Raw genomic sequence first — 26,683 nt, 5'->3', positions numbered from 1 at the left:
GTTACATAATCTAGAGGAATTAAATTTCTGGAGCTTTTTTGAGCTTCAGAAAAGCAGCAAAAGAGTGATCGGACAAACGCGGGAAAGCAAAGAGAGAACAAGGGTTGCAAAGAGATAGATTTGTTGAGATAATGAACATGTCATCAAGAAGTGCGTGGCGAGGACTGCATTGGAGTGCAAAGAGACGGCCGATGGTGTCTCAAGCTCCTTACAGGTGTTTCTCCTGCTCTGCTCGACTGCAGAGCCCAGGTCAGCAACCTGATGAGCGTAAGACTCATTTTGGATTCGAGACGGTGCGGGAATCTGAGAAGGAATCTCGAGGTAAGGTGTCTGCCTGCCTTTAATTAGTCGAGTGAAGCTCTGTTTGTTGACTCCCCATGCAGTTGGTGCCGTTTTCAGCTCAGTGGCTCGCTCCTATGACACGATGAATGACTTCATGTCACTCGGCATTCACAGATTATGGAAGGACTATTTTGTACGGTCGTTAAATCCTGGCCGTCAGTACGCGCGTGAAGGCCCCGGCAAGAGTGGCAGCAGTGAGGTCGAGCACCAGGGCTGGAATATACTCGACGTTGCTGGTGGGACGGGAGACATTGCATTTCGCATGCTGGACCATGCCACAAACATCAAGCATGATCAGTATACTCGGGTTACGGTTGCTGATATCAACCCGGACATGCTAACAGAGGGGAAAAAGCGGAGTCTTGACACGCCATATTATAACTCCGATAGGCTGTCGTTCATGCAAGGCAATGCAGAGTCAATGCCGTCCATCCCATCCAACTCAGTCGACCTCTACACCGTTGCGTTTGGCATCCGTAATTTTACCAACAAGCAGGCTGCGTTGGAGGAGGCTTACCGCATCCTCAAGCCTGGCGGAGTCTTTGCATGTCTCGAGTTCAGCAAGGTGACCGTCGGCGCTTTCGATGAGGTATACAAGCGGTGGAGCTTTGGTGCTATTCCACTTATCGGACAGCTTGTGGCTGGAGACCGTGCCAGCTATCAGTATCTCGTTGAGAGCATCGAGAGGTTCCCAAGCCAGGAGGAGTTTCGCGGCATGATCCGCAAAGCCGGCTTCCTTACTCCGGGCGATGGCTACGAGAATCTGTCATTGGGCATTGCAGCAATTCATAAAGGAGTCAAACCCTTGAAGTGATACTCTTCCCGCTGCTACCGCCTACCCTCCTCTAGACCACCGACGACGGCCGACTTCCGTTCGGTGAATAGTCAGCAACTCTTTGCTTTTTTGTTCTCGTTCATCCTTGGACAGACAAGGCAAGAAGACGACGCTCACATTTGTACTACTATGCCATGTAATTTTCTGTTTTTCATCAAAAATATCGAAACCTCGCTTCTGAAGCATTGACCTGCACATAGTTACATCCAAGATTCCATGTGGTGGTCAGAAGTTGCTTTTTTTTCTTCTCAACATCAACAGATGATTCCATCATTGTTTCCATCTAACTGGCGCCTCTCGCACAGCATGCATGTCAACATCCCTTGGCTCTGCGCCAGACTATCATCTTCGCAAAGAGAGTTCAAGATTCCTCAGCATCCGCCGACTCTATCTGTTTCATCCGTACTGGAGGTGCGAACAGCCAACTGCTCCGTCCGTAAGGCGCACCCCGTCCTTCTCGTCTTTTAGCCTCTGGAGAAAAACTCCGCCAACCAAACTTTCTGCTCAGCCCCTTAGTTACTCTGGATCCCATTCATTATTCGGCAAGCAGATACCTCCCTCTCCAGCGTCCAACCTCAAAGAAAGGTGGATGGCGAAATACCAAACCACGGGCCAACACTTCCCGCCTGCGACTGACTAAGCAGTGAACCTTGATCTTATCAATCTAAAACCCGCAGACCTTATTTTTTTTTTTCCCTCCTCTCGGCTCTTCTCAAAACGCCTCTCTCGCGGTGCCATCCCCTCCAACAGACGCAAACACCCTCACAGAAGGCTGCGGAGGCGGCGGGCTTGGTTCTGATTCCAGCCTGTCACACTTGACCTGGCTGATTAGCTACAGGTCCCCCTTAAATCCGCCGTACCAAGTGCCGTGCCCATTGGCTGGCGTGCCGTTTGCATCATCCCTGCATCGCAAAACGGCCCTGGGGCAAAGATCCTGTTGGTCTGGAGGCCTTCTCGGGGCTCTTTTTTCTCCTCCCTCGGATATTTCATTCCTCCGTCTACCCTTGGACCATTTTTCAGACTTCTGGGAATATGAATATATGAGACCAGTTTCTGTCTGGATCCCCTATCTTTGCCGTTGTTCCGGATTTCGTTTTAGCCGAACGGTGCTCGGATTCCATTGAAATTTTTTTGTTATCTTTACTCTATAATTTATTCTTTATCGCCGTGATACTGATACCAATATCTTTTGCGCCCCCGCTACTGAGAAGCGGTCAATAAACACCCCTCTACGATCAAATTCTCTCGCAGGCCTACGTCTACGCTGCCTTTACTGCTGGGGCCTAACGAGTGCTCTTCACAATATGGTGTCCACTCTCTACGCCAGGAAACGCACCCGCCAGCTCTCTCCTATGTCACCTCCGATAGTTCCTTCGAATCCACAGGCCATCAAGTCGAACCTCATCCCACCATTACCCATGACTCCCCCAGATCCGGGCGTTGATTCCGCATCCTCGTCATCACCCCATCCATCGTCTGTCGATACGGCAATCCATGTCATTGCTACGGAACGGGCCGCCCTGGAAAACCTTGAGCGAGTCTATAGCACCAACGAGATGGCGCGGAATAACATGGAACGAGCTGTGGAACAGATTGCTAACACTATCAATGCGGGATCCAAGCTGATTGTATGTGGAGTGGGGAAGAGTGGTAAGATCGGGGAAAAGGTCGTGGCCACAATGAACAGTTTAGGGATATACTGCTCGTTCCTGCATCCAACGGAAGCGCTACACGGAGACCTTGGCATGGTGAGGCCGGTAAGTCCGATGGCTTTTTTGTTTTCCTTCTGGAATTTGCTCCCCCTTGCTGGATATGAATGCGGTGCTAATATGCGCCCTCACATAGACGGACACCGTCCTCTTCATCACATATTCTGGCAAAACATCTGAGCTACTGCTCGTCCTTCCACATTTCCCCCCGACAACGTCTGTTATTGTGATAACAGCGTACAAACAGCCATCATCGTGTCCACTACTAGCTGGTTCTAGTAATGCCAACACGATTCTACTTCCCTCGCCCATCCATGAACCAGAGGAAGTTTCGTTCGGTGTTTGTGCTCCTACAAGCTCGACCACTGTTGCACTGGCTGTTGGCGATGCTTTGGCTCTCGCCGTGGCTCGACGGCTTCATACTACACCTGGAAGAGGGCCCGCTGAGGTTTTCAAGGGATATCACCCTGGTGGTGCTATCGGAGCTGCTACAGCTGCCGCCGCTTCGACCTCAATATCTGGGAGCTCAACACCCCTGACTTCTACATCGACTACCCCTTCACAGTCGATGTCTGTCAACGGCATTCAAGATGAACCTGAGCCAGCATTACCACCTACTGAAACAACACTTTGTCGTTCAATAACAGATGTCATGATCCCGGCAGAGTTAATCCCCACGGCATCACCAAGGAACGGTTATCCACTACGTGTTGTTGATGTGATGCGTGCGTCCCTTCGAGGCTCGACTTCTAAGCCTTGGGCTTTTATACGGCCTGGTTACATTGTTTCACCCCGAAGGCTGCGGAACATGGTTGCGTGCAATGACCCAGAGGATAATATCGAAAATGTCGACCGCGATATGCCGATTGGACATCAAGTTGAAGAATGGGTACGCGTACCCAGTACCAGCACGGTTGACAATGTCCGACAAATCCTGGACCGGCAAAAGCAATCAAACATTGCAAGCCCGCTAAATACAGCCATGAAGCGAGATTCAGAAGGAAACACAGTACGCCGCAAACGACGTGTCATCAGCGTCATCAATGAGATGACCAACACGGTAGTTGGTTTTGCCGAAGAAGAAGATTTAGAGCACAGCGAGGACATGTTCAAATGAGCGACTCAGAACCTTGCATACCAGATACCTGCACATTAGATTAATTTTTGGCTTTCATTCGGACTCGTATAGTCGGGTTTTTTTTTTTTTTTTTTTTTCTTCTTTTGGGCTAGACCATCATATATACAACAATCTGCGCGTTAGCGCCTAATTAAGTCATTATCGAGTTATGGAGCGGTTTCTGCGCCAGCATAACTATAAAACCTGACATACACGAATAGCCTTTACCATTCCATGCTCAAGTCATATTAGGTACCTAACCTACACAGCCTTGGTTAGGTACCTCAGGTAAGTTGCGTTCATTGGTAATAATAGAGTAGTTAGTTATAGATCTTATCGCAACTAACTAGCTGGCGAGTTAACTAGTTCAAGATAAGGAATAAAAAAAAATGTCTTGGCGCAAATAGCTAACTAGCTAAGTCTTCAACTTCCAACAACTTCAACTATCAACTTATTGGAACTATCACGGCCCATCCAGAAAACCCTGAAAAAATGGCGAAAAGAAAGCGCGATGTATTGGAAGAGGACGATTCGTATAACTGGGGCGATAAGAAGCTGAGAATACAGAGGCTACGCCTTGACCAGGCGGTCCAACATGGCGTGGTGCTTCTTCATCGTGCACTCAAAGTTGCCAGAGGATTCGAACGGCAGAAGTTAGGTCGGAGAGAAAAGTCTGCAAGACAAGAGAGCGACAGAATGCTTTTGAATCGGCGTTTGAATGAGGTTGAAGCTTTGAAGGTGCGACACTACTGCTCTAATAGCCCGGATGTTAAGCTCGAGACCAATTCCTAACTACCGCAACTCCAGGCCTTGGATTTGCATAAAACCGCCGAAAGATACCTGATAAAACAGATGGTTAAAACGAAACGAATTGCTGAATCACCTGCATTTATTCATTTGAAGCTTGCGGAGCGCATATCAAACGAGGGGAAGAAGGGTGATGCTGAAGCCAACGTTTCTGCCCGGTTGTTCAACTCAAATCCAGTGAAGAAAGTCTTTCCAGGGATTATGAATGATATAAGGCATATACTTGGTTTGTCTGGGGACACGGAATCGAAGAAATTCGCAGCGAAAGGGGGTCAAAAACAGCTATCCAAGAGTATGCGAGAAGATAGAGCCATGGGCGATAATGATGAGAGTACAGATGGAGAACCAGAAGGCTCTCATGACGACGAAGAGATGAATATGTCCCGGTTTGATGGACTTGTTGCGTCTGGTTCGGAGGATGGGAATGGAAATGACAATGGGGACAATAACAAAACGAAGCCAGCAAGTGCAAGATACAACCCAATGGACGACATGTCATTATCACCCACATCATCAGACACGTCCGACGAATCAGATGTTATTACGACAAAGTCCTCAAAACCCAAACAAAAGTCTACTACAGCTACAACATTCCTCCCGACACTCATGGGAGGATACTGGTCAGGTTCTGAATCTGAGCCAGAGCAGGATTACACATCCGCCATCCCTGAACGGAAGAATAGGATGGGCCAACAGGCAAGACGAAAGCTTTGGGAGAAGAAATATGGAAGTAATGCGAGACATATCCAAAAGCAGGCGAAGGAACAAGCCCAAGGCAAGAATCGGGATAGCGGCTGGGATCTACGCCGTGGAGCTACAACGGAGGAAGATACAAGAGGAAGATATGGAAGAAATAAGATACGTGGAGGTCAACGGAAGGAGGCTACTGGATCAAATACAGCCCAGGTACAAGCTGTGCCGCCTACACCAAAAACCGCGCCCCCCAACAATGACAAACCGCTCCATCCTTCATGGCAGGCGGCAATTAAACGCAAACAGTCAAAAGCACAAACTTCATTCCAGGGCAAGAAGGTTGTATTTGATTAGGACAGGTGGACAGCCTAGCTAGTCAACAATGACTAGATAAATATGTTAAGAAGCAACCGAACTGCATGCCTACCCATCAGATACGCCGTAGCAGTGTGGCATTGACTAGGCAAATTTATACGGAGCAGGTTCTCGGATGCGCTAGAAATCTCTTCCTGGCAGCCGAGGAGACTGCCCTTTCGTAGTAATATGGCTTTCTCTTATACCGAAGATGCCATTGCTAATAAAAAGTGCGCCCTGATATTAATTAGCGCTATGTGAGATCTAGATAGGGCATGACACAATATGCAAGCTTACCTTAACATATAAAGGTAATAGATCTCTTATACCTACTGTCCACCCAGCCTATCCTCATTAATTATCCCATCAAGCTCGCGATCCCATAGCGAAAAAATCTCCGCCTGGAGACCCCCTATACTCCAGGGGCGAGCTGAGTCAGCGGTAAAAATCGGAGAGTAGCAAAAAAAAGTACCTAACCCCTCGATGATAACGACTTCACGACTTCAAACTACAAACCACAAAGCATAGACGGATAATCACCATATCGGTCTATACTACGGACACTATTCACCATGACCATTACCTCTGACACTTATAAAGGTATCTACTACTCCTAGCCATGTCTTCAATTGCGTTACTACATCTACCCCTCTATACCCCTCCGCGGCCGGCGAGCAGTTGATTCGAAATCTAAGGCGCCGATCGGTATTGATAGCTTTGAATGCGCATCATTGATTAACAATTGTCCCTTTTAGAGCCCGTCCATATCGGCGTCATCGGCGGCACCGGGTTGAGTGAGCTCCCTCATTTCACAAAAGTCGCAACCCTCAACATCACAACCCCATGGGGCGAACCATCCTCACCGATTTCAATCCTTCACCACACCTGTTCCACTAGCGGCAAGGTTGTCCCAATCGCATTCATTAGCCGACATGGCCTTCATCATCAGCTTTCTCCTCACGAGGTTCCAAGCCGTGCCAATATTGCTGCTCTACGATCTATCGGAGTCCGTAGCGTTGTAGCATTCTCCGCTGTTGGCAGCTTGCAAGAAGAAATTAAGCCCAGAGATTTTGTGGTCCCTGACCAAGTAATTGATCGTACCAAAGGAGTTCGGCCGTGGACGTTCTTTGAGGATGGAATTGTAAACCACGTTGGATTTGCCGATCCGTTCGACGAGAAAATGGCCAAAGTTGTTAGGGCTTGCGGCCATAGTCTGGAGGGGGAGGGAGTCGTTCTCCATGACCGTGGCACTTTGATATGCATGGGTAGGCTCATTCTTTTCCGCTTATCAAACTAACCACCAAGTTACCTACGCTGCTCAGTATTTACTATATAGCTTCGAGGGAAGGGTGAACAAACGCTGACATCTCGATTATAGAGGGCCCACAGTTCAGCACCCGCGCGGAGAGCAACCTCTACCGTAGCTGGGGTGGCAGTGTCATCAACATGTCTTGCTTGCCAGAGTCCAAACTAGCACGTGAAGCGGAAATGGCATATCAGATGATCTGCATGTCAACGGATTATGATTGCTGGCACTGCGGCACTGAGGATGTCACCGTCGAAATGGTCATGGGCAACATGAAAGCAAACGCTGTAAATGCAAAAAATTTCATCAGCGCTGTCCTGGACGAACTGACCAAGGACGAACACGCAGACCTAGTTAAGGGGAAACACCTTGAAGGTAGTGCAAAATTCGGCTTGAGTACGAAACCTGGCAACATTAGTGCCTCGGCACTTTCTAAGATGTCGTGGCTCTTCCCTGGATACTTTTCTAACTGAGTGCTGGTTCTCGACAGCTCTTTTTGAAATGTTCCGATGGTTAGCCGGTTGCTTCTTGCTTTTGCTTATAAGTACTCCGTAGGAGCTAGATGTTCCCCACATGTTATCGCCTTTTTTATATAGAGAATTATTAGGCAGTTATCCACTTCATGCAAGACTTTAGATGTAGAAATGATCTCGGTGGGATCATGACCTAAAGGGGCTCGTGGCTGCTTGGACATTGTGATACAGCCTAGCTAAAATAGTTGACCTCCTTAATTAGTTAGTCAGCTGCTAGTTAACGAACTCGTAACTCCAACCCCCTTTTTTCCCTCTCAATGAATGCTACATCATGCTAGACATTGAGTTGGAGATTTTGCTCGACAGGCGGAAATTTTTTGAAGAGTCCACTCTATCTATGGAGAACACGCAACGGGTTACTCCTTAGAATACAAGACAATAGTTTACCAATTACTAACTATTTAGCTGATTCAAATTGCAGGGCCACACCAGTTGATAGGTAAGCATCATGGAGTGTGTAACATGATACAAAACACATGATGCCGAAAACGAGCCTCCATCATGGGTACAATAACCAGTTCTGCTGATCAAGTAGTTAAAAGAATCGGAAGTAACCTTTTCTACCCCTCCCTACGGGGTACTCCGTACATGCAATAATAATGGCTGTGGTTTGTGAAATCACATTCCACCAGAGTTCGAAGCCGAACAGGGGCAGTGGCGATCGGCTACAGATGGAGTGTGATCAGCTAGCTGCAGCCTTGGTGGCTGCAAGCATGGTAGATGGAGGAGACCCCATTGCTGGGTATATGGTGCGGTTCTCCGTAGCATGGGCCACCCTCACAAGGTGAAATTGTAGAGTGCCAAATGTTTAAATAATAAGGCTTGCATTCCCAGGCAACGGCTGGATATAATCGTCCTTGGCCGAATATTATAAACCAAGAATGAGAATTGACCATGTTGTTCATTAGCGAGACATGGAGATTGGTTCCCCCTCTTCTTCTTTTTGCCTGTCTATTTACCACTGCGTCTGGATCGACTCTGAATGTACGCGCTGATGTCCCTCCCGGTTATAACTCGCCTCCTTACTACCCAACACCCAAAGGAGGCTGGGTCCAGGAATGGCAGGCTGCATACGCAAAGGCTGCTGCGGTTGTCGCCAATATGACTCTTGCGGAAAAGGTGAACCTGACGACAGGAACTGGGATTTTTATGGGTCCTTGTGTCGGCCAAACAGGCAGTGCTTTGCGCTTCGGTATACCAAATCTCTGCCTTCAGGATGGGCCCCTGGGCGTGCGGAACACAGATCATAACACTGCTTTCCCTGCCGGAATTACTGTTGGAGCGACTTTCGATAAAAAGCTCATGTACGAGCGTGGAGTTGCTATGGGCGAGGAATTCCGTGGCAAGGGAGTGAATTTTCATCTGGGACCCTCAGTTGGTCCCCTTGGACGTAAACCTCGAGGTGGTCGGAATTGGGAAGGCTTTGGGGCCGACCCGTCACTTCAAGCCATTGGTGGTGCCTTGACTATCAAAGGTGTCCAGAAGTCCGGTGTTATAGCAACGGTGAAACATCTTGTTGGGAACGAACAAGAAATCCATCGCATGACAAACGTGGTGCAGCGCGGGTATTCGTCGAATATCGATGATCGAACATTGCATGAATTATATCTATGGCCATTCGCGGAGGCAGTCCGGGCTGGAGTTGGAGCATTGATGATGGCGTATAACGATGTACCACAACCACTTATATTCATTATCTCAGCTTAGATGTTATCTGTGGAGATGGTGATGCTAACGGCTATTTGACAGGTAAATGGTTCTACCTGTAGCCAGAATAGTCTTCTCATAAACGGAATCCTTAAAGATGAGCTTAGTTTCCAAGGACTAGTTATGAGCGACTGGTTTGGCCAAATTGGCGGAGTCTCCTCGGCCCTAGCAGGCCTTGATATGGCTATGCCTGGTGATGGCCCAGTCCCGCTGGCGGGTGGCGCATTCTGGGCATACGAGATGTCCAGGTCCATTCTCAATGGGACCATTCCTTTGGAGCGCCTTAACGACATGGTATGGGCGTATTTCTTAAAAATTCCAATTTCTGGTTCAGCCTTTATAAGCTTATAAAGTCGTTAGCAATTTTCTAACTGTGTTACGTAGGTAACTAGAATTGTTGCGACCTGGTTTCAGTTTGGACAAGATGACAACTACCCGGAACCAAACTTCTCAACCAATACCCAAAAAGAGAGTGGCCTTCTCTATCCTGGAGCCGTGTTTTCTCCAAAGGGCATAGTCAACAAATTCGTCGATGTCCAGGGGAACCATAAGGAAATTGCGAGGACTATTGCGAGAGACGCTATTACACTTGTCAAGAACAAAGATAACTTGCTCCCACTGAAGACAAGTGCATCTCTAGCAATATTCGGTGAAGATGCAGGCACAAATCCAAAAGGGATTAATTATTGCGCCGATAAAGGCTGCAATAAGGGTGTCCTAACAATGGGTTGGGGTAGCGGAACTTCCAGGTTACCATACCTGAGTACACCAGAAGAAGCCATCAAGAACAGGTCGACAACTTCCAAATCCTATATCACGAACAAATTTCCTTCGAATATTAAGGTAAACCCGGAGGATGTCGCTATTGTCTTTGTCAACTCCGACTCTGGAGAAAATTATATCACAGTTGAAAGAAATCCCGGAGATAGAAGCTATGCTGGCCTGGAACTATGGTACGGAGGCGATAAATTGATCCAAGAAGCAGCCAAGAAATTCTCAAGCGTCGTTGTGGTCGTACACACTGTTGGGCCGACACTTCTGGAGAAATGGGTTGACCTGCCCGCAGTAAAAAGTGTCCTTATTGCCCATCTTCCAGGCCAAGAGGCGGGGAATGCAGTGGCAGACATTCTCTTTGGTGATGTCAGTCCCAGCGGCCACCTCCCTTATACAATCCCGAAATCTGAATCGGACTATTCTCCAAGCTCATCCCTTTTAAACCAGCCATTTGGGCAGATCCAGGACAATTTTGTTGATGGCTTATATGTCGACTACCGCCACTTCCAGAAAGAAGGAAAATCGGTCCGTTACCCATTTGGCTATGGGCTCTCTTATACAACTTTCGGATTTAACGGGGCTACGATAACCGCTGGAACCCGACTATCCGAGTATCCTCCTCCTCGGATGCCAAAGGGCACGACACCGATATATACTGATAAAATTCCAGATGGTTCCGAAGTTGCATGGCCGAAGAACTTCCCTAGGATATGGCGTTATCTGTATCCATATCTTGATAATCCAGCTGGCGTCAAAGCCGATTCGAAGTTCATATATCCCAAGGGGTATCAGACCACGCCACAACCTGATCCGAGAGCTGGAGGGTCTCAAGGTGGGAATCCAGCTCTATGGGATGTAGTATTCACCGTCGCAGTCAAAGTCAAGAACACAGGACAAGTGCCCGGTCGTGCCGTGGCTCAACTGTATGTCGAATTGCCGGCTGAACTGGCTGCAAACACACCCAAATTGCAGCTACGTCAATTTGAAAAGACCTCAAAACTTGCTCCAGGGCAAGAAGAGATATTGAGAATGGAACTCACCCGGAAGGACTTGAGTGTTTGGGATGTGGTGACTCAGGATTGGAAGGCTCCGGTTGATGGGAAAGGGGTGAAGTTACATATCGGCGAGAGTGTTGAAGATTTGCATATCATGTGTGAAATCAGTTCCGGGGCATGCAGAGCCGTTTCATAACCTTTTTCATGATTCGGTGTAGCTATCTTTGAGTATATTATAAGAATAGAATAATTATTATTTGAAATAAGGTAGATTCTCAGTGACAGGATTTTGGTTGGGGTGCAATATAAATAATTGTGAGAACTAGTGGAGACTGTAGTTACCCATTAGTTATGGACTAACTACCTACCTAGTTAGTTATGGTCACGTGGGAGTGCGGCTCAAAATTAGTTTCGAGTTAAATGACGTCGAGTGTGCATATTTTAGACATACAAAGCACCAAGCGCTTCATCTGGATACGATTGCCATACATGCTGTGCAGTTCAATAGAGTCTCTGGGTAGCTATTTTAATAGAGGCTGGTCTCTATAACTTCCCACACGATGCAGGGCTTTAGTAAGTCTTTTCTATGGATCACTCATTTTCAATGATAATTATTGACACAAGTTCTCTAACAGATATGGGACGGTGCGTTCTAAAACCTTCTACCCCCCAAAGCATTGATTGAATAGCCAACGAAGATACGAATAATCTAATGACGAATCAGATATGTCCCTCCGGAGTACGAAGGAGTCGTCTCTGGGAATAAGCTTGCTGGCAAGCATGCACTCGGTGCTCGCGCTCGAAACCTGCAAACTACGGGAGAACTTACAGTGAGATTTGAGATGCCATTTCCAATTTGGTGCTCGACTTGTCAACCGGCAGAATCCGTGATCATAGGACAAGGAGTACGATTCAACGCTCTTAAGAAGAAGGTTGGAAATTACTATTCCACCCCTATATATAGCTTCCGCATGAAGCATAGCGTATGTGGGGGTTGGATAGAGATACGGACAGATCCCCAACACACAGAATATGTGGTTACTGAGGGAGCAAGACGGAAGGTTACCGCGGATATAGGAAAGGGAGAGTATGAGGAGACTTCTACTGGAGCTGGGGAAATTCGAGTACGAATGCCTGGAAATGAGGGAGAAAATGAGACAACGGACCCGTTTGCTGCCCTAGAGGGGAAAATTGCTGATAAAAATAAATACATGACTGAAAAGATGCGGATGGACGAACTATTAAAGAGACAGGATCGCGACTGGGAAGATCCGTATGAAAATTCAAAAAAGCTCCGAAGGGCATTTAGGGAAGACAGAAAGAAACGGGAGGCAACACAATCCGAGACGGAAGCTATTAAAGAAAAATATAGCTTGGGGGTCGATTTACTTGATGAGACTGAGGGTGACCGTGTTCGTGCTGGGGTAGTTGAATTCGGGCAAGAAAGTGACCCTGGCTCCTCCCTGACCTTGCCGTCGAACCTTCGAACGAAACCACTTTTCGAAGATACCTCCACGCAACATAAGCAGATTATTACTTCCAAATCTGGTCAAATGAAGAAGCGGGAAAAAAGGGGGGGTCTGATTGCTGAGAAAAAGGCTCAATTACAAAGGAAGCTTCAAGGAAACACGAAAGCAGCGGTCGATCCATTTCTTCTCATAGACGAATCTATTTGGCAACATCCACCAAGTGCTGCAAAGAAAAGAAGGCCAAGCAAGTTGGCAAATGAGATATTGACTGGAACACGAGATGAAAGTGATGATGCAGCAGACGATAAACTCGCCAAGAATAAGGAAACCAGAAACAACGAGACCAGAAATGAAGGTAGCGCTAAGGGGAATCGCTGCCAGTTAAAACCCTCCCAAAAGCCAGAAGGTCAGATACCTCTTAGTTCCGGGCTGGTGGATTACGGGTCGGAGTCGGATTAGTACCTTGATGAACTCATAGACATAGAGAGGGCACCTTAAGTTGCATGTTTGGAGTCTGGTATTTATTTATTTATTTTTATTTATTTTTGATACCCATATATTTATTTCTACTTGAACTGCATAACCATTTGCCATATTACTAGAAGTAGGGAGCATACATCAAGAAATGCTTGTGTATTCACACACCCACCCCTTTTGGGTGCGCCTCATTGCAATATTACACTAATAATATACCAGAACACCAAATTTATGTGGAGAGGTATATCAAGACAAATTCCATATCTTAAGCACCATGAGTATTATATAGCTATTAGATATAATAGAGTCCTCTTTACTAGTGAATAATACTTCCTGATATATTTTTCTAATTTAATGTAAGGAGATATAATAGGAAAATAATATATAATATTTTCCCATATAATCCAGTAACTAGTAAGAAGGGTAATTTTTATTTGATTTTCTCGGGAAGGGTAGGTTTCTTGACAATAAAGAAAACCTCTCTTTTATTTAGAGAGGCTCTATTTAATATAGTGGTGGAGATATAAAATTTGCCTCGATATACCTCCCTATATAAATTTAGTGTTTTAGTATATTATTAGTGTAATATCAGATCGGTGTAATTTCATTGCGATGAGGTACATTCATCAGCGATGGGTGCGCGAAGGCACGACTATTTCTTTATTTTTTATGTACTGCTACACATTGAGTTAACCAAACGTGCGATGAGTATTCACCTCTCTGAGGAATTTGCAGGTGGAAATGGCTCTCGCTGTGGTAGGTTTCGCTGCTGGCCACCTTGGCTGGCCCACGGAGCTCTTGTAGCTGGTATTTGGTGAGACGACGGTACTCCTCCTCGAAGGTCCCCCATTTCGACACTAGTAGGTTTCGAAGCCCATGGAGCTCGGGTACCCGCGTTTGATTGAGCAGAGAGGGATGGAGACGTCGGGATCTGCGTTCGAATCTGTGGCCCACTTGATGTATGTGCCGATGGAGCTGTTGAGGTGGCATTTGGGTCCTGTTTCCAAACAAATAATGACCCAAAGGGAAAGTGCTGTACCACGGGGAACTTTGACAAAACCTCCGCATTATACATTTTGATCATGCCCTACTTTCACATCAATAGTTAGAAATTGTTACACGGTTCCTAAAAAGCATGGCAAAATTTGATTCATTACCTTATTAATCTTTCCCCAGCCATCTTTTATTCCTGAGATATCATATAACATCGGGCTATGTTCCCAGAACGGGCCCTTTTTAACATCGTAGATAAAACCAATAGCTGAAAAGTACATATTTGACTTTCGCTCCTTCTCAACAATGTTTGACTTAGTTACATCGCTTGTGGCTGGAGCATTCGGTAAGGAGCCCTCTGTAGGAGTTGGATCTGTAGGACCTATGGGAGGGGACAATTGAGCCGATCCTAAAATATATGAAATAAAAGAATGGTCATCTAGGCCCCACACGCCATGAGAGCCCGCAGGCTCTAAAGTGTATGTGAGTATTAGACGTCGAATAAGCCGAAGATACCTAATCAAGAAAAGTGAGCCATAAGGAACATGCGTGAGATAAAACGGGGAAACACACGGTTCAATAACCCCAATAACTATGCCCCTCTCTTCTACCCCAGGATCTGCTTGGGCAAACCCATTTAGCTTCCATAGACAAGCGAGAAAGGCTAAAAAGCTAAGCTCGTGTCCTGTTCCATAATCAAGCCTCTGTGAGCTACCAAAACTACCAGTTAGATAGGCCATCAGCTCCTCTTTCGCCGTTACGGTTTCTCCCTCCTCAGATTTCCGCTGAAGAATTTCTGGTGGCAAACACTCATCCATAATGGAAGCTGCACGAGATTCCATCTCCTCACACCATTTTCGAAAGCTGATATTTCCGAATCGCCGAGGTCCAGTATCTGGAGCCACCTCATCAATGAGGGACTCCAATTTTGATAACAGTAGCTGTAGGCGGCGAACAGGCTCCGAGAAGTCAACAGAATCGGAGTCCAGTGTCCACACCTCCACATTTGAAGAGCCGCTTTCACTGGATGCCTTAGAGGGAAACATGCAACGGTTTAATTGCAAAACAAAGATCATAATATCTCTGTACGCTACAGAGGATAGAAATGTTTCCACATCCTGGTGATCATTGATCTTTTTCACCGGGCGCATGAAAGTGTGTGGTATACTTGGATCCAACCGTTGCAGCGACGGTGCAGCTGCTGTGGTGGCCATTTTTATATTTTGCTCGTACTCAAGACACTCGGATTGTTATTTGTAGTAGGTATATCGTTAGCTGGTCGCGGGGTTAGGATTAATGACGTCTAGTTTGTTATGTTAGTTAGTTAGTAAGCGCCTGTCGCGTTTAACTAAAAATGACTAGTTAGTTAAGTCAACAAGTTTGCTAGTTAGCCATTTAACTAACCACCCAGTTAAAGTTATATACGTTATCCAACAGTTTACAGACTACTTACCCGTAAACCGACACGATTTAATGAACGTGGCTATTGAAGTAGCAACAAGCTCAGAGTGACGGACAACTGACTACGATGCTATGACTACTCATAATATAGACAGAAAGGAAGGGAGCTAGCCAAATCATCTTAACAGCATCGCTAACTGCACTGAAAAGCATGCCCGGAAGTAATCAAATTTCGAGGACGCGTGATGACAAAGGTCCCACTACCCAGCTCTCCTTCGACTTGAAGACTATCGCGAAACGGACGGCAGCTAAAAGAATTGGCTCAGATTCGGTGAACCAGCCTACTGCTCTTATGGAGTCATTCGTTCCAGAATCTAGTTATTCCGCAAACATACCCTCCACTAGCCCACTGCATGGCGACGAAACAGCTGAAAGCTCAAAAGGAAAACTAAAACGCCCACAAAGATACCCGCAGCGAAGGCTTAGAGGTAGTTCCAAAGGCATATATGACCTAGACATAGATTCACCCAGCGCCAGGAAGGTGACGAGCGTGACCTCGGCAAAACAGGCCGACTTGACTGTTGACACCGAATCGAGTGAGGATGAGGACTCTAGCAATTCCTATGTGGAAGAATCTGGGGATATAGTTGGCACTGGAAACTCTCCCGAAAATAATCCATCTGATATTCCTCTCGTGATTATTGATAATGCACCCATTTCGTTGCTGACTGATAAAGCAGCTATCAACCGCGAATATGTTCACGTTGATGATAGCAATTATGGGGAAAAACTGACTATTTCAGCACCTGAAGTGAGCGAGCAGCTGGAGAAGTCACCACCTGATAGTGATTATGAATATACAAACACGGATGAGGATGGGGATGAGGATAAGAGTAAAGGCAATGATGAGAAGGAGGAGGATATATTAGAGACCTTGGAGAATGAAGAAGCGATACAACAGAGTGACGCTGTTGATAACGGCCTAGACTCGGAAATTTCACTCACAGATGTTTATTCCCAACATTACCTCCGGGATGATGCGGATTTCTGGGATGCATCAACGTTATTTGATCAGGAAAGGAACTGGCGTGAACTGATTGCCGAGGCGCAGCTGCTGATGCAACAACAATCAAAGGGCCTAGAAATTGAGTCTACAAAGAATTTGTTTAGAAGCGTCTCAAACGGGATTGACACTTATAGAGAAAGGATCAGCACGAGGGACAGCCGCGGAAATTTTGCTTCGACTGATACCGAAGAGGGTTCGCTTGCCACATTAGAAAAGGGGGTTTCCCAGGTTATGGCTGAATCATATCCATACAATGCAGATTCGCCTAGCAAGTTAACAACACTTGTGACCCTGGCTCATGAGGTGGCTGCTGGCATCATCCCCGGAATGATTGGCCTATTACAGTGGTGCCTGGTAGCTCATTATTCTAATGACAGTGTCACTGATAAAGGAACGGACCAATTGGTGAGGATATTGGACTCCGTTGAAAGGCTTTGTGAAGTAGTCCAAGCAGAGCCGCCCAAGCCACCACCTGGACTTGCAGCTCAAGTAAGAATTATAAGTGTATTGGTTCGCTTTATGGCCTATGTGTTTAGGCAGCAGCCGGCGAACACGAGGCAGCCAACAACCACGCATCAACCAGCCGATTGGTCCCGAAGCCCAGAACCATCTCATGATCAGTATGACGAACCTGTTGGGTCAGAAGAGTCGACATCCGTTCTCAACGAAGGCTGTTCCTGGAGCAGGGCTGAGAGTGAAACGCTTTTTGATGCTTTGCGAAAATATCGAGGTAGGCTTGACATACACGCTGCTACTGATTTGTTGTTTGTTTTGTAGATAGAGTGCTGACGATAGCTTGAACCATCAACAGGTCCTGAGCGGTATGAATTGATTCTCAGAGAGTTCAGAGACACCCTCGGTCACCGTAGCATAGATGAGCTACGAAAGAAGACGGTAGAAACGCGAGCTGGTCTCTTAGCTCTGCCTGATGAAAGGCGGCCGCACTACAGCCAATGGAGCTTTCTTGACGATTAACCTTGTTTTTCTAAGGCCATAGTCGTTTGCTTCAGACTTGAGACTGGAAAAAGAAAAGTAACAATATACATAGTGTTGCCCTGCATGATGACGATGTATTTATTTAATATGCAAGACCCTCGAGCTTCCCCCACAAAAGGCGCGCCATCTTGACGTTTTATCCAAGACGTGCAAGCTAGCCAGAATGCCAACTATGTAAGAATTAGCTTGGGCACCTGCAGCTGCGGTCAATCAGGGCCACTGACAGACATGGATCTCGCCCTATCCTCTTAGGCATCAAATCAGAGCAGCCTGGCGATCAACGGCCCAAAGAAAGACGTGCATGGCTGGTTGACTGGGAGCACAGCGTTACTGGAACCACGACAGGGCGCAGCTCCACTTCCGCTCATCATCCCCCTCCTCTTCCACACCTCTCCTCTCCGACCTCTCTTGCCTGCCGCTGTCTCTGCTCCCTGATATCTCGAACTTCTTCTTTGCTTGCCCCCCGGATAGTTATTTTATAAAGAACAGCAGCGCCTTGGACGTCGCGGCGCAAGTTTCCGTCGTTGGAACCTGTTTAGGTAAGCTCCCGCCTTCCAGGGGATATCACATGACCGGAACATCTTTCCGCCGTCCTCCCGGAACAAACCTTCCGCCGCCGGGCCTCAAAGACGGTTTCAAGCTTAAACTAACTCGAAGGAAGCCATCAACCAGCGTTTGCCGTGGGGATTTGTTGATAGTCGGCCGCCCCCTTTTTTTTTCCCCTTTGCTGTCTTCCTCTTGTCTGCCTTTCTTGCTTGTTCTCTAGCATTGTTTCTTTCTAGAGCGTTCCTGTAAGTCCTTCTTCTCTCTACTAGATTTCGTGTTCATGCTGGCCTCAGGGGACAAGGGGTTTGGATTACCCCCTGTTTTTTTATAAGCCTGGATCAAAGGAAATGTTTCCCCTGGCTCAGCTTCAGTTCAATTGCCTCCCCCCCCTTTTACGTGGTCAACCGTGCTGATTTATAGTCTTGGGGACGATCTAGGTGAAGCTTCTCTTACTCTGAGCTTTTATACACTGTCAGAACTACCCCAGAGGTGGCTGGCCAGCTCCATCTACTATAATCCTAATATTACAACTCCCGCGCGAGGGAAAAGCAAAAAAAAAAAAAAATCTCAGCTTCAGGGTGTCTGAGCTATTTGGTCAGTCAGTGATTCCCGTTGTGTTTGGCGAGTTTCATCAAACCCTCCTGGGTGGTTTGAGCCTGTATGGCCACTTCTCGCTTATATTATGAGCCAGCATGATAAAACTAACTTGTTGGCTAGTTTCTAGGTCCGTTAAACCGTCCATATCTAGTTAAACACGCATCAGACACGCTGTCGAAGCGGCAAATTAGAAAAGGAAAGGAAAAGAAAGGGACTAGTCTGCCAATTTAGTTGCCAATATGTCCTCTACCGAAGACCCAGTTCCTGTTGCGGCTGAGGAGGCTGTGGACACGGTTGTTTCTACCGAAGAACAACCGGTCACCGATCAAGAAGAAGCTCAACAATCTGTTACAGAATCAATGGGGTCTCCCACAAGGGACACACCATCTGGAAAAGAAGAGCCGGTTACGTCTCCAGCACGGAGCCAGGCATCTTCAACAGGCCAAAAACGCTCCTTAATCGCTGGCGGCCCAAAGCGTCCAGGCGGTGTCTCTACGCGAACTACGAAACCGTCCGCTGCAACAACTGGTAGGTCAACTTCGGGGAGCACTCTCAGCAAACCCCCAATTAGACCTGCGGCCAATACTGCCGCCAGAAAAACTCCAGGCTCTACGACTCTTGGCGGGGCCGCAAGTACTACCCGTGCATCACGCATGTCCATCGGTAGCTCGGCTGATGAACGAGCCAAAGCTGTTGCTAGCTCTGGTGACGAGTCTCGAAAGAGCGGAATTTCAGGAACTGCAAAACGCACTTCAATGTCCGGAACACTGGGCTCGAGGACTGCTACTACTGCAAGGCAGTCTACCACTCCTGCGGATAGAAGGTCTTCCATAACACCTGCGACAGAGAGAAAACCGGCAACCTCCCGCCCCTCAACTGCATCCTCGCAAACGCCAACTAAACCTGCTGTAAGATCCACCCCGGCAGCCTCTACAACTCCGCGAACCAATAGAACCATTCCTACTTCTGCCAAAGCCCCGTCTAGTACGGATGCTGCAAAGAGACGTATCGGGGCGCCGGGTTCACCCGCTGTTACCAGGCGGACTGCCGGAGCTCCTACGCTGGATGAAGGGGCAGAGAATGACAAAATGGCTGAATTGGAATCCCAACTTGCCGCCAGTGAAGCGAAGCTTACTGAAGCTCAAGACAAGATCTCAGAGCTTGAGAAATCCGGTGAAGATAGTTCCAAACATGAGGAGTTGGCGGAGTCTTACTCCCAGGAGATCAAGACCTTGCAGGGTAAACTGGAGGAAACGGAAGCCAAGTACCAGGATGCAGTCGAGCGATCTGTCAAAGAATTGGAAGAAGCCAAGCGTGAGGCTGCCGATTTGGGGGAGTCTAAGAGCACCGAAGCACTTAACCTGCAACGCAAGGAGCACGAGGCCGCCGTTCAAAGTCTAGAGGCCGAACTTGCTACCAAACATAAAGCTATCTCTGAGTTAACTAGTAAGGTTGATGCCTTGAATAAGGATCTAGATGAGGCAACCAAAAATGTTGAGCAACTGAAGGAGGCTGAGAAGGAAGCCACGGAGGCTCTTCAGCTGAAAGTAAACGCTCTGGAAGAACAGTTGAACTCTAGTAAGAAGGAATTAGAGTCTGCCCAAGAATCGTCTACCCAAAGCGTTACTGCCCTGGAGGAAAAGGTTTCCAGTCTTGAGAAGCAGCTGGAGGAAGCTCGATCAGAGGCCGAAAAAGGGTCCGCTGATTCAACCAAAGCATCACTTGAGAAAGAGGAAGAAATCAAGAAACTGAATTCAGAAATTCAGTCCCTACAAGATGACATTACCAAGTCTCGACAAGCCAAAGCTGATGAGCTCGAGAAACAGAAAGCTGAATTGACAGCTGAACACGGCCGTGCCCTGGCTGAGATGGTAGCAGGTCATGATGCTGCCCTTGCAAAACTGGCTGCTGAGCATAACACAGAGAGAAGTGAGGCGGAGACAGAAATAAAAGCGGCAAAGTCAGCTTCGGAGCAAGAAATCCAGAGCTTGACAGAGAAACACGAAGCGGCTATTGCGGAGATTAACAAAATGGTGGAGAAACTGACTGCTGAAAATACTAGTCTCAGCAGCCAGGTGGAAACTTCTCAGTCATCTTTCGATACCGAGATTCAAAGCCTCAAGGCTCAACTTTCTAAAGCTGAAGAAGCCCTTGCCAACGAGAAGGTTAATGCCGAGAAACGGAGTGCTGATGAGACGGCGGCATCCGCTGAGATTGAGTCCCTCAAAACCACCATTCAGGGTCTTGAAGCGGAGCTTGCACAGCAGAAGTCTGTTGTTGAGACTTTGACAGCAGATGTTGAGGCTAAAAAGGCTCAAGTTGCAGTTTTGCAGAAAGCTCTTGAAGCATTTGAAGCCGATAGCAAGAACAAAGATGAGCACAATGTCAACATGAACAAGAAGCTCAGCACCGAGATCGAGAACTTGAATAAGTCACTAGAAGAAAAGACCCAAGAAATCAACTCTACCAAGGAGCAGCACTCTGAGGCTCTCGAGGCCATGAAAACCTCCCATGCGGCTGAAATTGCCAAACATGAATCGGATACAGTTGCATTGCAAGAAAAGCTCAAGACATTACAAGAGGAACAAGAGACCCTCCGGACAGCGAAGGAAGAAGCTGAAGCCGAGCATAAAGCTAAGATTGAAGCACTCCAAACTGACCATGCTCAACAGATCGAAGAGCATTCCGCCAAATTTGCAGCTCTATCTGAATCACACAAAGCAAACGAGTCTTCGACCAAGGAGCTCGAGGATTCTCACGCGAAGCTAAAGGAAGAGTTTGAGAAAACTCTGGCAAAGACCAAGGAAGATTTAGAATCTACCCACTCGAAGGGAGTTGAGGAGCTTCTGGCTGCTCATGAGGAGAAACTTAACAACCTAAGATCCGAATATGAAGCCAGTTCTCCGGAGAAGCTTTCTGCCGCAGAGAAGAATCACTCAGAGATTGTTGCTAAACTTCAAGCGGACCTTGAAAAGGCTAAGGAAGCTGCTGCTGACACTACTTCCCTTGATTCTTTGAAGGCAGAAATAGAGGAGTTGAAAGCTAGCCACGCTTCACAGGTGGAAACCCTTGCGAAGGAAAAAGCAGAGCTGGAGACACGTATTGATGCTGCAGGAAACTCTGCCAAAGATGCGGAAGCAGCTCGAGAAGAGTTGATTGCTAAGCATGCTGAAGAACTCAAGGCAGCTCAAGCCGACGCCACGAAGAATAGTGATGCTCATGCTGCTGCGTTGAAAGAAATCAGTCAGCTTAAAGATGCAGCTTCTGAGGCGCAGACCAATTCCCAAGAGGTAGAGAAGAAATACTCCCAACTTGAGAGCGATATGGCTGCTTTAAGTGAGAAGAATATGGAGATGGTGGAGAAGATCCAGGAATACGAAGCATCTGTCGCCAAAGCAAATAGGAAAATCCGTGAACTTGAATTTGATCTTAAAGACGCACAGAAAACGGCCTCCCCAACCTCCAATGGAACTACCAATGGGAAATCCGGCCTAGGAGCAAGCAAGTGGGCTACAACGGAAGAAGAGACGCAGCCTACCAAGGATGAGACAGATGGCAAGCCAGAGGACTCTGTTCCATCTGCCACGGAAGGTGAGAAGCTTAGCTCTTCTATCGCGGGGACGGTGCGCGCACCTCATTTCCTATCCTTAGTTACAAGCCCTTATCCTCTTTTTTGGGGGTTCGGGCTTCTATGCCTAATCCTACCGTGGAGCCATTTGGGACTGCCTAATTTTACCCTACCGCGCGGATTACGCACTATTTATCGAAGGTTTTGCTGACTATGATATCCCTACGTATATAGGTGGCGAGCATCCAGGAGCAACTGCGACAGCTTGAGGACATGAGCGGTGACATGGTGGAAGACCGTGAAAAGTAAGTGAACTTTATTCCTGGGTCCTTCATCATTCTCTTACTTATGTTTTACATATAGGATTGCAAATGTCCTTGCGCAGGCCAGCCTGAAGGGAGAGTCTGGCTCTCCTAATCCTACTTTACCAGGGCCCAATGACAATTCCAGCGAAGCCTTGTCTGCGTAATGGCTGCATATCATGAGCTTTCCGATGCCTTTGATTGGCCGTGTTTTCATTTCAGCTACATACCTCTTCACTCGTCCGTTTCACTATAATATACTGTGTGAGAGATTCCCTTTGTTATGAGATACCTACTCCCTTTCCCTGTATCTTGATTGACCCTCCCTCATTATTACTTGTTCAATAATAAAACTTCCTCGAATAATACACTACTATGGCCATATATCCATTCACCCAGCTGCCCCCTTTTTCCGAATACAATTCCTACCTTCTGTTTATACATTTTTATCCTTCGTATCTGCCAGATGTTGCATACTCCACATAGCTCTGTCGCTATCAATTTGTGAGATATATGTACATGTCATGAATTCTGCTATTCTCGACATGTTATCTACGTGCAGATCTCCATACGAATAGGAACGATGTAAAGTAGAAGTCAGAGTCAATGTCACCAATGAATATTTGCCTCGGCTTAGCGCAGGTTCTATTGGTGGAACCTTCAGGCTGCCGGCCGTCCATTCCTGTCCACCAATGGCAGGATCACGGAACAATGAAAGCGCGAAATCCGAAACCTTAATATATTTTCCCGATAGCTGTTGGGCTATAGAGACGTGATATTATAACAACGTCTTGCATAGTCACCATAGACGAAAGCAGGAGAACGAGCAGCGATGGACAGCTGCCAGTGGATCGTATTCGCCAAGTAGTGTGTGCATAAGTGTATCCTGGCTTAACCGGTTGTGGTCCTGACGCCCTAATGAACGAAAACGACAAGAATTCATCTGTCCGGAGTGTATGTCCCGGCTGAGCAGATATGGCAAAGAAAAGTCATTCACCTGCCACTCACCGGGCCCGACGAGGTGGACTTAGACGAAGGATTTCGTCGCCGGGCTCTCCGGAAAATGAAAATGACGACATACCCGAGATCTATCAGGAAATGCTGAATGAGTCCCAGGTCTTACCCCAAGCCTTACCCCATAGGAACAACCCACCTCATAAACGACGGAGGATAGGGGAACGTGGGGAGATCAAAGCTGTTGAGGGCACAAGCCAGTCTGAAGAAGAGAAAGAAAAGACTGCGGCCATGCCCCCGCAAACGGTCTACGATCTTGATGCCTCTGAGGAAGAATCAGAACCTGAGTGGGAGGATGTTAGCCTGCCTGGTCCTTCCACCACATCTATTTTACCTTCAATACTTCCAGCAGGACATGATATAGATCAGGAGCCGTTGCAGATTACCCTTGGAAAGGAAGCAGCGGACCAAGGAAAGAAAGGGGGCGTTATCCGACGGAAACCTGTAACTGGAGCTGAAAAGAAGCTGCGCTTGGAAATACATAAAGTTCATGTCCTTTGTCTTCTTGGCCATATTCGACTTCGGAACACTTGGTGTAATGATGAGGAGACCCAGGTTCGTACCATCCCTTATATGTGGTGTTACGCTTGCTAATATTATTTTTGCAATAGAAAAAACTGCGCCGGATACTTTCAAAACGTATCATCATGTGCCTGAACCCTAAAGAGGATCTTCCGCAGTTCACCCGGTCTACTACATTTGCGGATGGCCTTTTACAATCGTCAGAAGCCTTTCGGCGAAGATTCAGAGTTACAGGACCCGGGATGAGGAGGCCATACTGGCTGGAGGATTGCTCCGCCGCTCAGGATCCAACTGTCTGATTTGCCTCTTTCCTTTGAAAAAAACGTTACTTTGATGATTTAATCCTGCATAACTAACACTCTAACACTCAAGAACAGGCCTTGCAAGGGAGTACCGAAATATTACAGTCAAAAGTTGACTTTCGGAAACATGCTGAGATAATGCAAGGTTCGAGAGACTTTGGTGCCCAGCTATTCTGTGCTATGCTGAGAGGAGTGGGTGTTGATACACGCTTGGTTTGTTCCCTTCAGACTCTGCCATTTACTGGCGTGGCCAAAGGAGAGTCTCCCAAAAAGCGAACAAAAGGATACATAGTCGTATCTGAAGATGATGATTCAAGTTCTAGCGTAACTGCAGCAGCAAAAGTTGCTACTACAAATACGACTACTCATCGAAGGATCGGGCAACCGCAATTCTCATCAAGACATGCAAGAAGCCCTGTACCACAGACAAGAGGTGAGGAATCGGGCCCGTCTTTCCCTTCACTCCGAAATAAGTTAATAGCTAATTTCTCCCCTAGACGATTCACCACACTCTGACTCTCCATTTCCAGTTTTCTGGGTTGAAGTATTTAATCATGCAATGCAGAAATGGGTATGTGTTGATCCGCTGGTTACAAATACCGTGGGGAAACCTGCGCTATTTGAACCACCCGCAAGTGATAAATACAATAACATGAATTACGTAATTGCGTTCAATGAAGATGGTTTCGCCCGAGATGTCACCCGGCGATACGTGAAGTCGTTCAACTCAAAAACAAGAAAAGCCCGAGTTGAATCTACCAAAGAAGGAGAAAAATGGTGGAACCATACCATGCACGCGCTTGAGTCACCAATCCCAGAGGACCGGGACCAACTAGAGCTTGGAGAATTGACAGCCAAGGCGGCAAGTGAAGGTATGCCTAAGAGTGTGCAGGACTTCAAAAATCACCCTGTATATGCTCTAGAACAGCATCTGCGGTGGAATGAGGTTATATATCCAAAGCGGGAGATTGGAAAAGTTGGGCTGAGTAAGCTATCACTGAACAAGAAAGCTCCGCCGTTGGAATCTGTATACCGCCGGACAGATGTACATTCCGTCAAGAGTGCGGATGGCTGGTACCGACAGGGGCGTAAAGTCAAGGCTGGAGAACAGCCGCTGAAGAGAGTCAAAGCGCGAGGCCAAATGCGCCAGCATATCTTCAACCCTGATGAAGAAGCCCCTGAGACACCCATGTATGCCGCCTATCAGACAGAGCTCTATATTCCAGAGCCAGTCCTTGACGGGAAGGTACCAAGAAATGAGTATGGGAATATTGATGTATATATACCTTCTATGGTCCCGCGGGGGGGATTCCACCTCAGACATCCGGATGCTGCTGAAGCAGCTAAGTTATTACGCATTGATTATGCTGATGCAGTTGTTGGCTTCAAGTTCAAAAAGCGACACGGTACAGCTGTCATAGACGGAATTGTTGCTGCCACTGAGTACCGAGAAGCTCTCGAAGCCATTATTTCGGGCATTAACGATGAAAGGCAACAGGCTGAAGAAACCCGCCGGACTATGGCTGCTCTTCACATGTGGAAACTGTTTTTGATCAAGCTCCGAGTCCTTGAGCGGGTGAACAGTTACAGAGTTGAAGGGGATGATAGTCGAGGAGACATGGTGCAAGGCGCACAAGAAGCGGAAGAACAAGGAGGCGGATTCCTACCCGAAAATGACCCTGTTGGCCAGATGATATCTTCTGCCAACGACTCTATAGACGACCCGTACATCCTGTATGAATCGGTAGAAACCAGCGGGAATTTAGAGGAAAGCATTGGTGGTGGCTTTTTGCCGGAACCGGAAATACCACAGCAAACCTCTACAGGGGATATGGCTCATGGGTTCTTGCGGGAAAGAGAACCTGTAGTGTCTGCCTCTCATCCTCGATATACTCTAGCTGTCGTTCCTGAACAAGACCACACCCGGCGACACCTGTCTGTCATTTCGACCGGGCCTGAACGGCAAGATAACGTGGAACCTGGAAGCTCTCAACCTGCAGATGGTACCCGCTCAGCTCCTATGACAGTTGATTCCCCTGAAAGAGAGGTCTCGGGACTGCCTGAGCTAGTACATGTCGATTCTGACAGCGATATAGACCGCAGCTCCATGATATCTCACGACCCCGAGGATGATGATGCGGAGCCAGAGTGGCTGCTGTCTGATTAACGTCTCACGAACCACTATTTATCTAGAGTGACATCCCCTGAGACTGTACATCAATATTGTACAATTCCGAATTACGTGCCCGCGTAGTTTG

General features: G+C 47.3%; 12 protein-coding genes across 12 annotated transcripts; 11 read left to right on the top strand and 1 right to left on the bottom strand.

Annotated features, from left to right (window-relative positions):
• Positions 1–131: 131 nt before the first annotated feature.
• TRV_07196 (uncharacterized protein) lies at positions 132–1,156 on the top strand (the record flags this gene model as incomplete). The annotated part of the gene is made up of 2 exons (XM_003018748.1): positions 132–321; positions 384–1,156. The coding sequence occupies 2 exons, from the start codon at positions 132–134 to the stop codon at positions 1,154–1,156; spliced, it is 963 nt and encodes a 320-aa protein (XP_003018794.1).
• A 1,325-nt stretch (positions 1,157–2,481) lies between these two features.
• On the top strand, positions 2,482–4,003 carry TRV_07195 (uncharacterized protein; the record flags this gene model as incomplete). The annotated part of the gene is made up of 2 exons (XM_003018747.1): positions 2,482–2,934; positions 3,023–4,003. The coding sequence occupies 2 exons, from the start codon at positions 2,482–2,484 to the stop codon at positions 4,001–4,003; spliced, it is 1,434 nt and encodes a 477-aa protein (XP_003018793.1).
• Positions 4,004–4,495: 492 nt separating this feature from the next.
• TRV_07194 (cellular morphogenesis protein (Bud22), putative) lies at positions 4,496–5,857 on the top strand (the record flags this gene model as incomplete). The annotated part of the gene is made up of 2 exons (XM_003018746.1): positions 4,496–4,741; positions 4,811–5,857. 2 exons carry the CDS (start codon positions 4,496–4,498, stop codon positions 5,855–5,857), a joined length of 1,293 nt encoding a protein of 430 aa, XP_003018792.1.
• A 572-nt stretch (positions 5,858–6,429) lies between these two features.
• On the top strand, positions 6,430–7,636 carry TRV_07193 (uncharacterized protein; the record flags this gene model as incomplete). The annotated part of the gene is made up of 3 exons (XM_003018745.1): positions 6,430–6,457; positions 6,613–7,122; positions 7,236–7,636. 3 exons carry the CDS (start codon positions 6,430–6,432, stop codon positions 7,634–7,636), a joined length of 939 nt encoding a protein of 312 aa, XP_003018791.1.
• A 659-nt stretch (positions 7,637–8,295) lies between these two features.
• TRV_07192 (uncharacterized protein) lies at positions 8,296–9,403 on the top strand (the record flags this gene model as incomplete). Its single annotated transcript, XM_003018744.1, has 2 exons — positions 8,296–8,438; positions 8,605–9,403. 2 exons carry the CDS (start codon positions 8,296–8,298, stop codon positions 9,401–9,403), a joined length of 942 nt encoding a protein of 313 aa, XP_003018790.1.
• A 123-nt stretch (positions 9,404–9,526) lies between these two features.
• On the top strand, positions 9,527–11,368 carry TRV_07191 (beta-xylosidase, putative; the record flags this gene model as incomplete). Its single annotated transcript, XM_003018743.1, has 2 exons — positions 9,527–9,697; positions 9,818–11,368. The coding sequence occupies 2 exons, from the start codon at positions 9,527–9,529 to the stop codon at positions 11,366–11,368; spliced, it is 1,722 nt and encodes a 573-aa protein (XP_003018789.1).
• A 646-nt stretch (positions 11,369–12,014) lies between these two features.
• TRV_07190 (DUF455 domain protein) lies at positions 12,015–13,100 on the top strand (the record flags this gene model as incomplete). Its single annotated transcript, XM_003018742.1, has 1 exon — positions 12,015–13,100. One exon carries the CDS (start codon positions 12,015–12,017, stop codon positions 13,098–13,100), a length of 1,086 nt encoding a protein of 361 aa, XP_003018788.1.
• A 448-nt stretch (positions 13,101–13,548) lies between these two features.
• On the bottom strand, positions 13,549–15,325 carry TRV_07189 (uncharacterized protein; the record flags this gene model as incomplete). The annotated part of the gene is made up of 3 exons (XM_003018741.1): positions 13,549–13,666; positions 13,835–14,205; positions 14,276–15,325. 3 exons carry the CDS (start codon positions 15,323–15,325, stop codon positions 13,549–13,551), a joined length of 1,539 nt encoding a protein of 512 aa, XP_003018787.1.
• A 398-nt stretch (positions 15,326–15,723) lies between these two features.
• On the top strand, positions 15,724–17,553 carry TRV_07188 (uncharacterized protein; the record flags this gene model as incomplete). The annotated part of the gene is made up of 2 exons (XM_003018740.1): positions 15,724–17,308; positions 17,453–17,553. The coding sequence occupies 2 exons, from the start codon at positions 15,724–15,726 to the stop codon at positions 17,551–17,553; spliced, it is 1,686 nt and encodes a 561-aa protein (XP_003018786.1).
• A 1,403-nt stretch (positions 17,554–18,956) lies between these two features.
• Positions 18,957–22,754, top strand: TRV_07187 (chromosome segregation protein (Pcs1), putative; the record flags this gene model as incomplete). Its single annotated transcript, XM_003018739.1, has 3 exons — positions 18,957–22,340; positions 22,520–22,590; positions 22,649–22,754. The coding sequence occupies 3 exons, from the start codon at positions 18,957–18,959 to the stop codon at positions 22,752–22,754; spliced, it is 3,561 nt and encodes a 1,186-aa protein (XP_003018785.1).
• Positions 22,755–23,685: 931 nt separating this feature from the next.
• On the top strand, positions 23,686–24,195 carry TRV_07186 (uncharacterized protein; the record flags this gene model as incomplete). Its single annotated transcript, XM_003018738.1, has 1 exon — positions 23,686–24,195. The coding sequence occupies one exon, from the start codon at positions 23,686–23,688 to the stop codon at positions 24,193–24,195; it is 510 nt and encodes a 169-aa protein (XP_003018784.1).
• A 368-nt stretch (positions 24,196–24,563) lies between these two features.
• TRV_07185 (DNA repair protein Rad4, putative) lies at positions 24,564–26,592 on the top strand (the record flags this gene model as incomplete). The annotated part of the gene is made up of 2 exons (XM_003018737.1): positions 24,564–24,749; positions 24,907–26,592. The coding sequence occupies 2 exons, from the start codon at positions 24,564–24,566 to the stop codon at positions 26,590–26,592; spliced, it is 1,872 nt and encodes a 623-aa protein (XP_003018783.1).
• Between the last annotated feature and the right edge of the window lie 91 nt (positions 26,593–26,683).

Source organism: Trichophyton verrucosum, assembly GCF_000151505.1.
Source record: "Trichophyton verrucosum HKI 0517 chromosome Unknown contig00929_1.f1.exp, whole genome shotgun sequence".
In the NCBI taxonomy this organism is placed as follows: domain Eukaryota; kingdom Fungi; phylum Ascomycota; class Eurotiomycetes; order Onygenales; family Arthrodermataceae; genus Trichophyton; species Trichophyton verrucosum.
The sequence above is the reverse complement of the archived record's forward strand: the minus strand, read 5'-3'. Positions and strand labels throughout refer to the sequence as shown.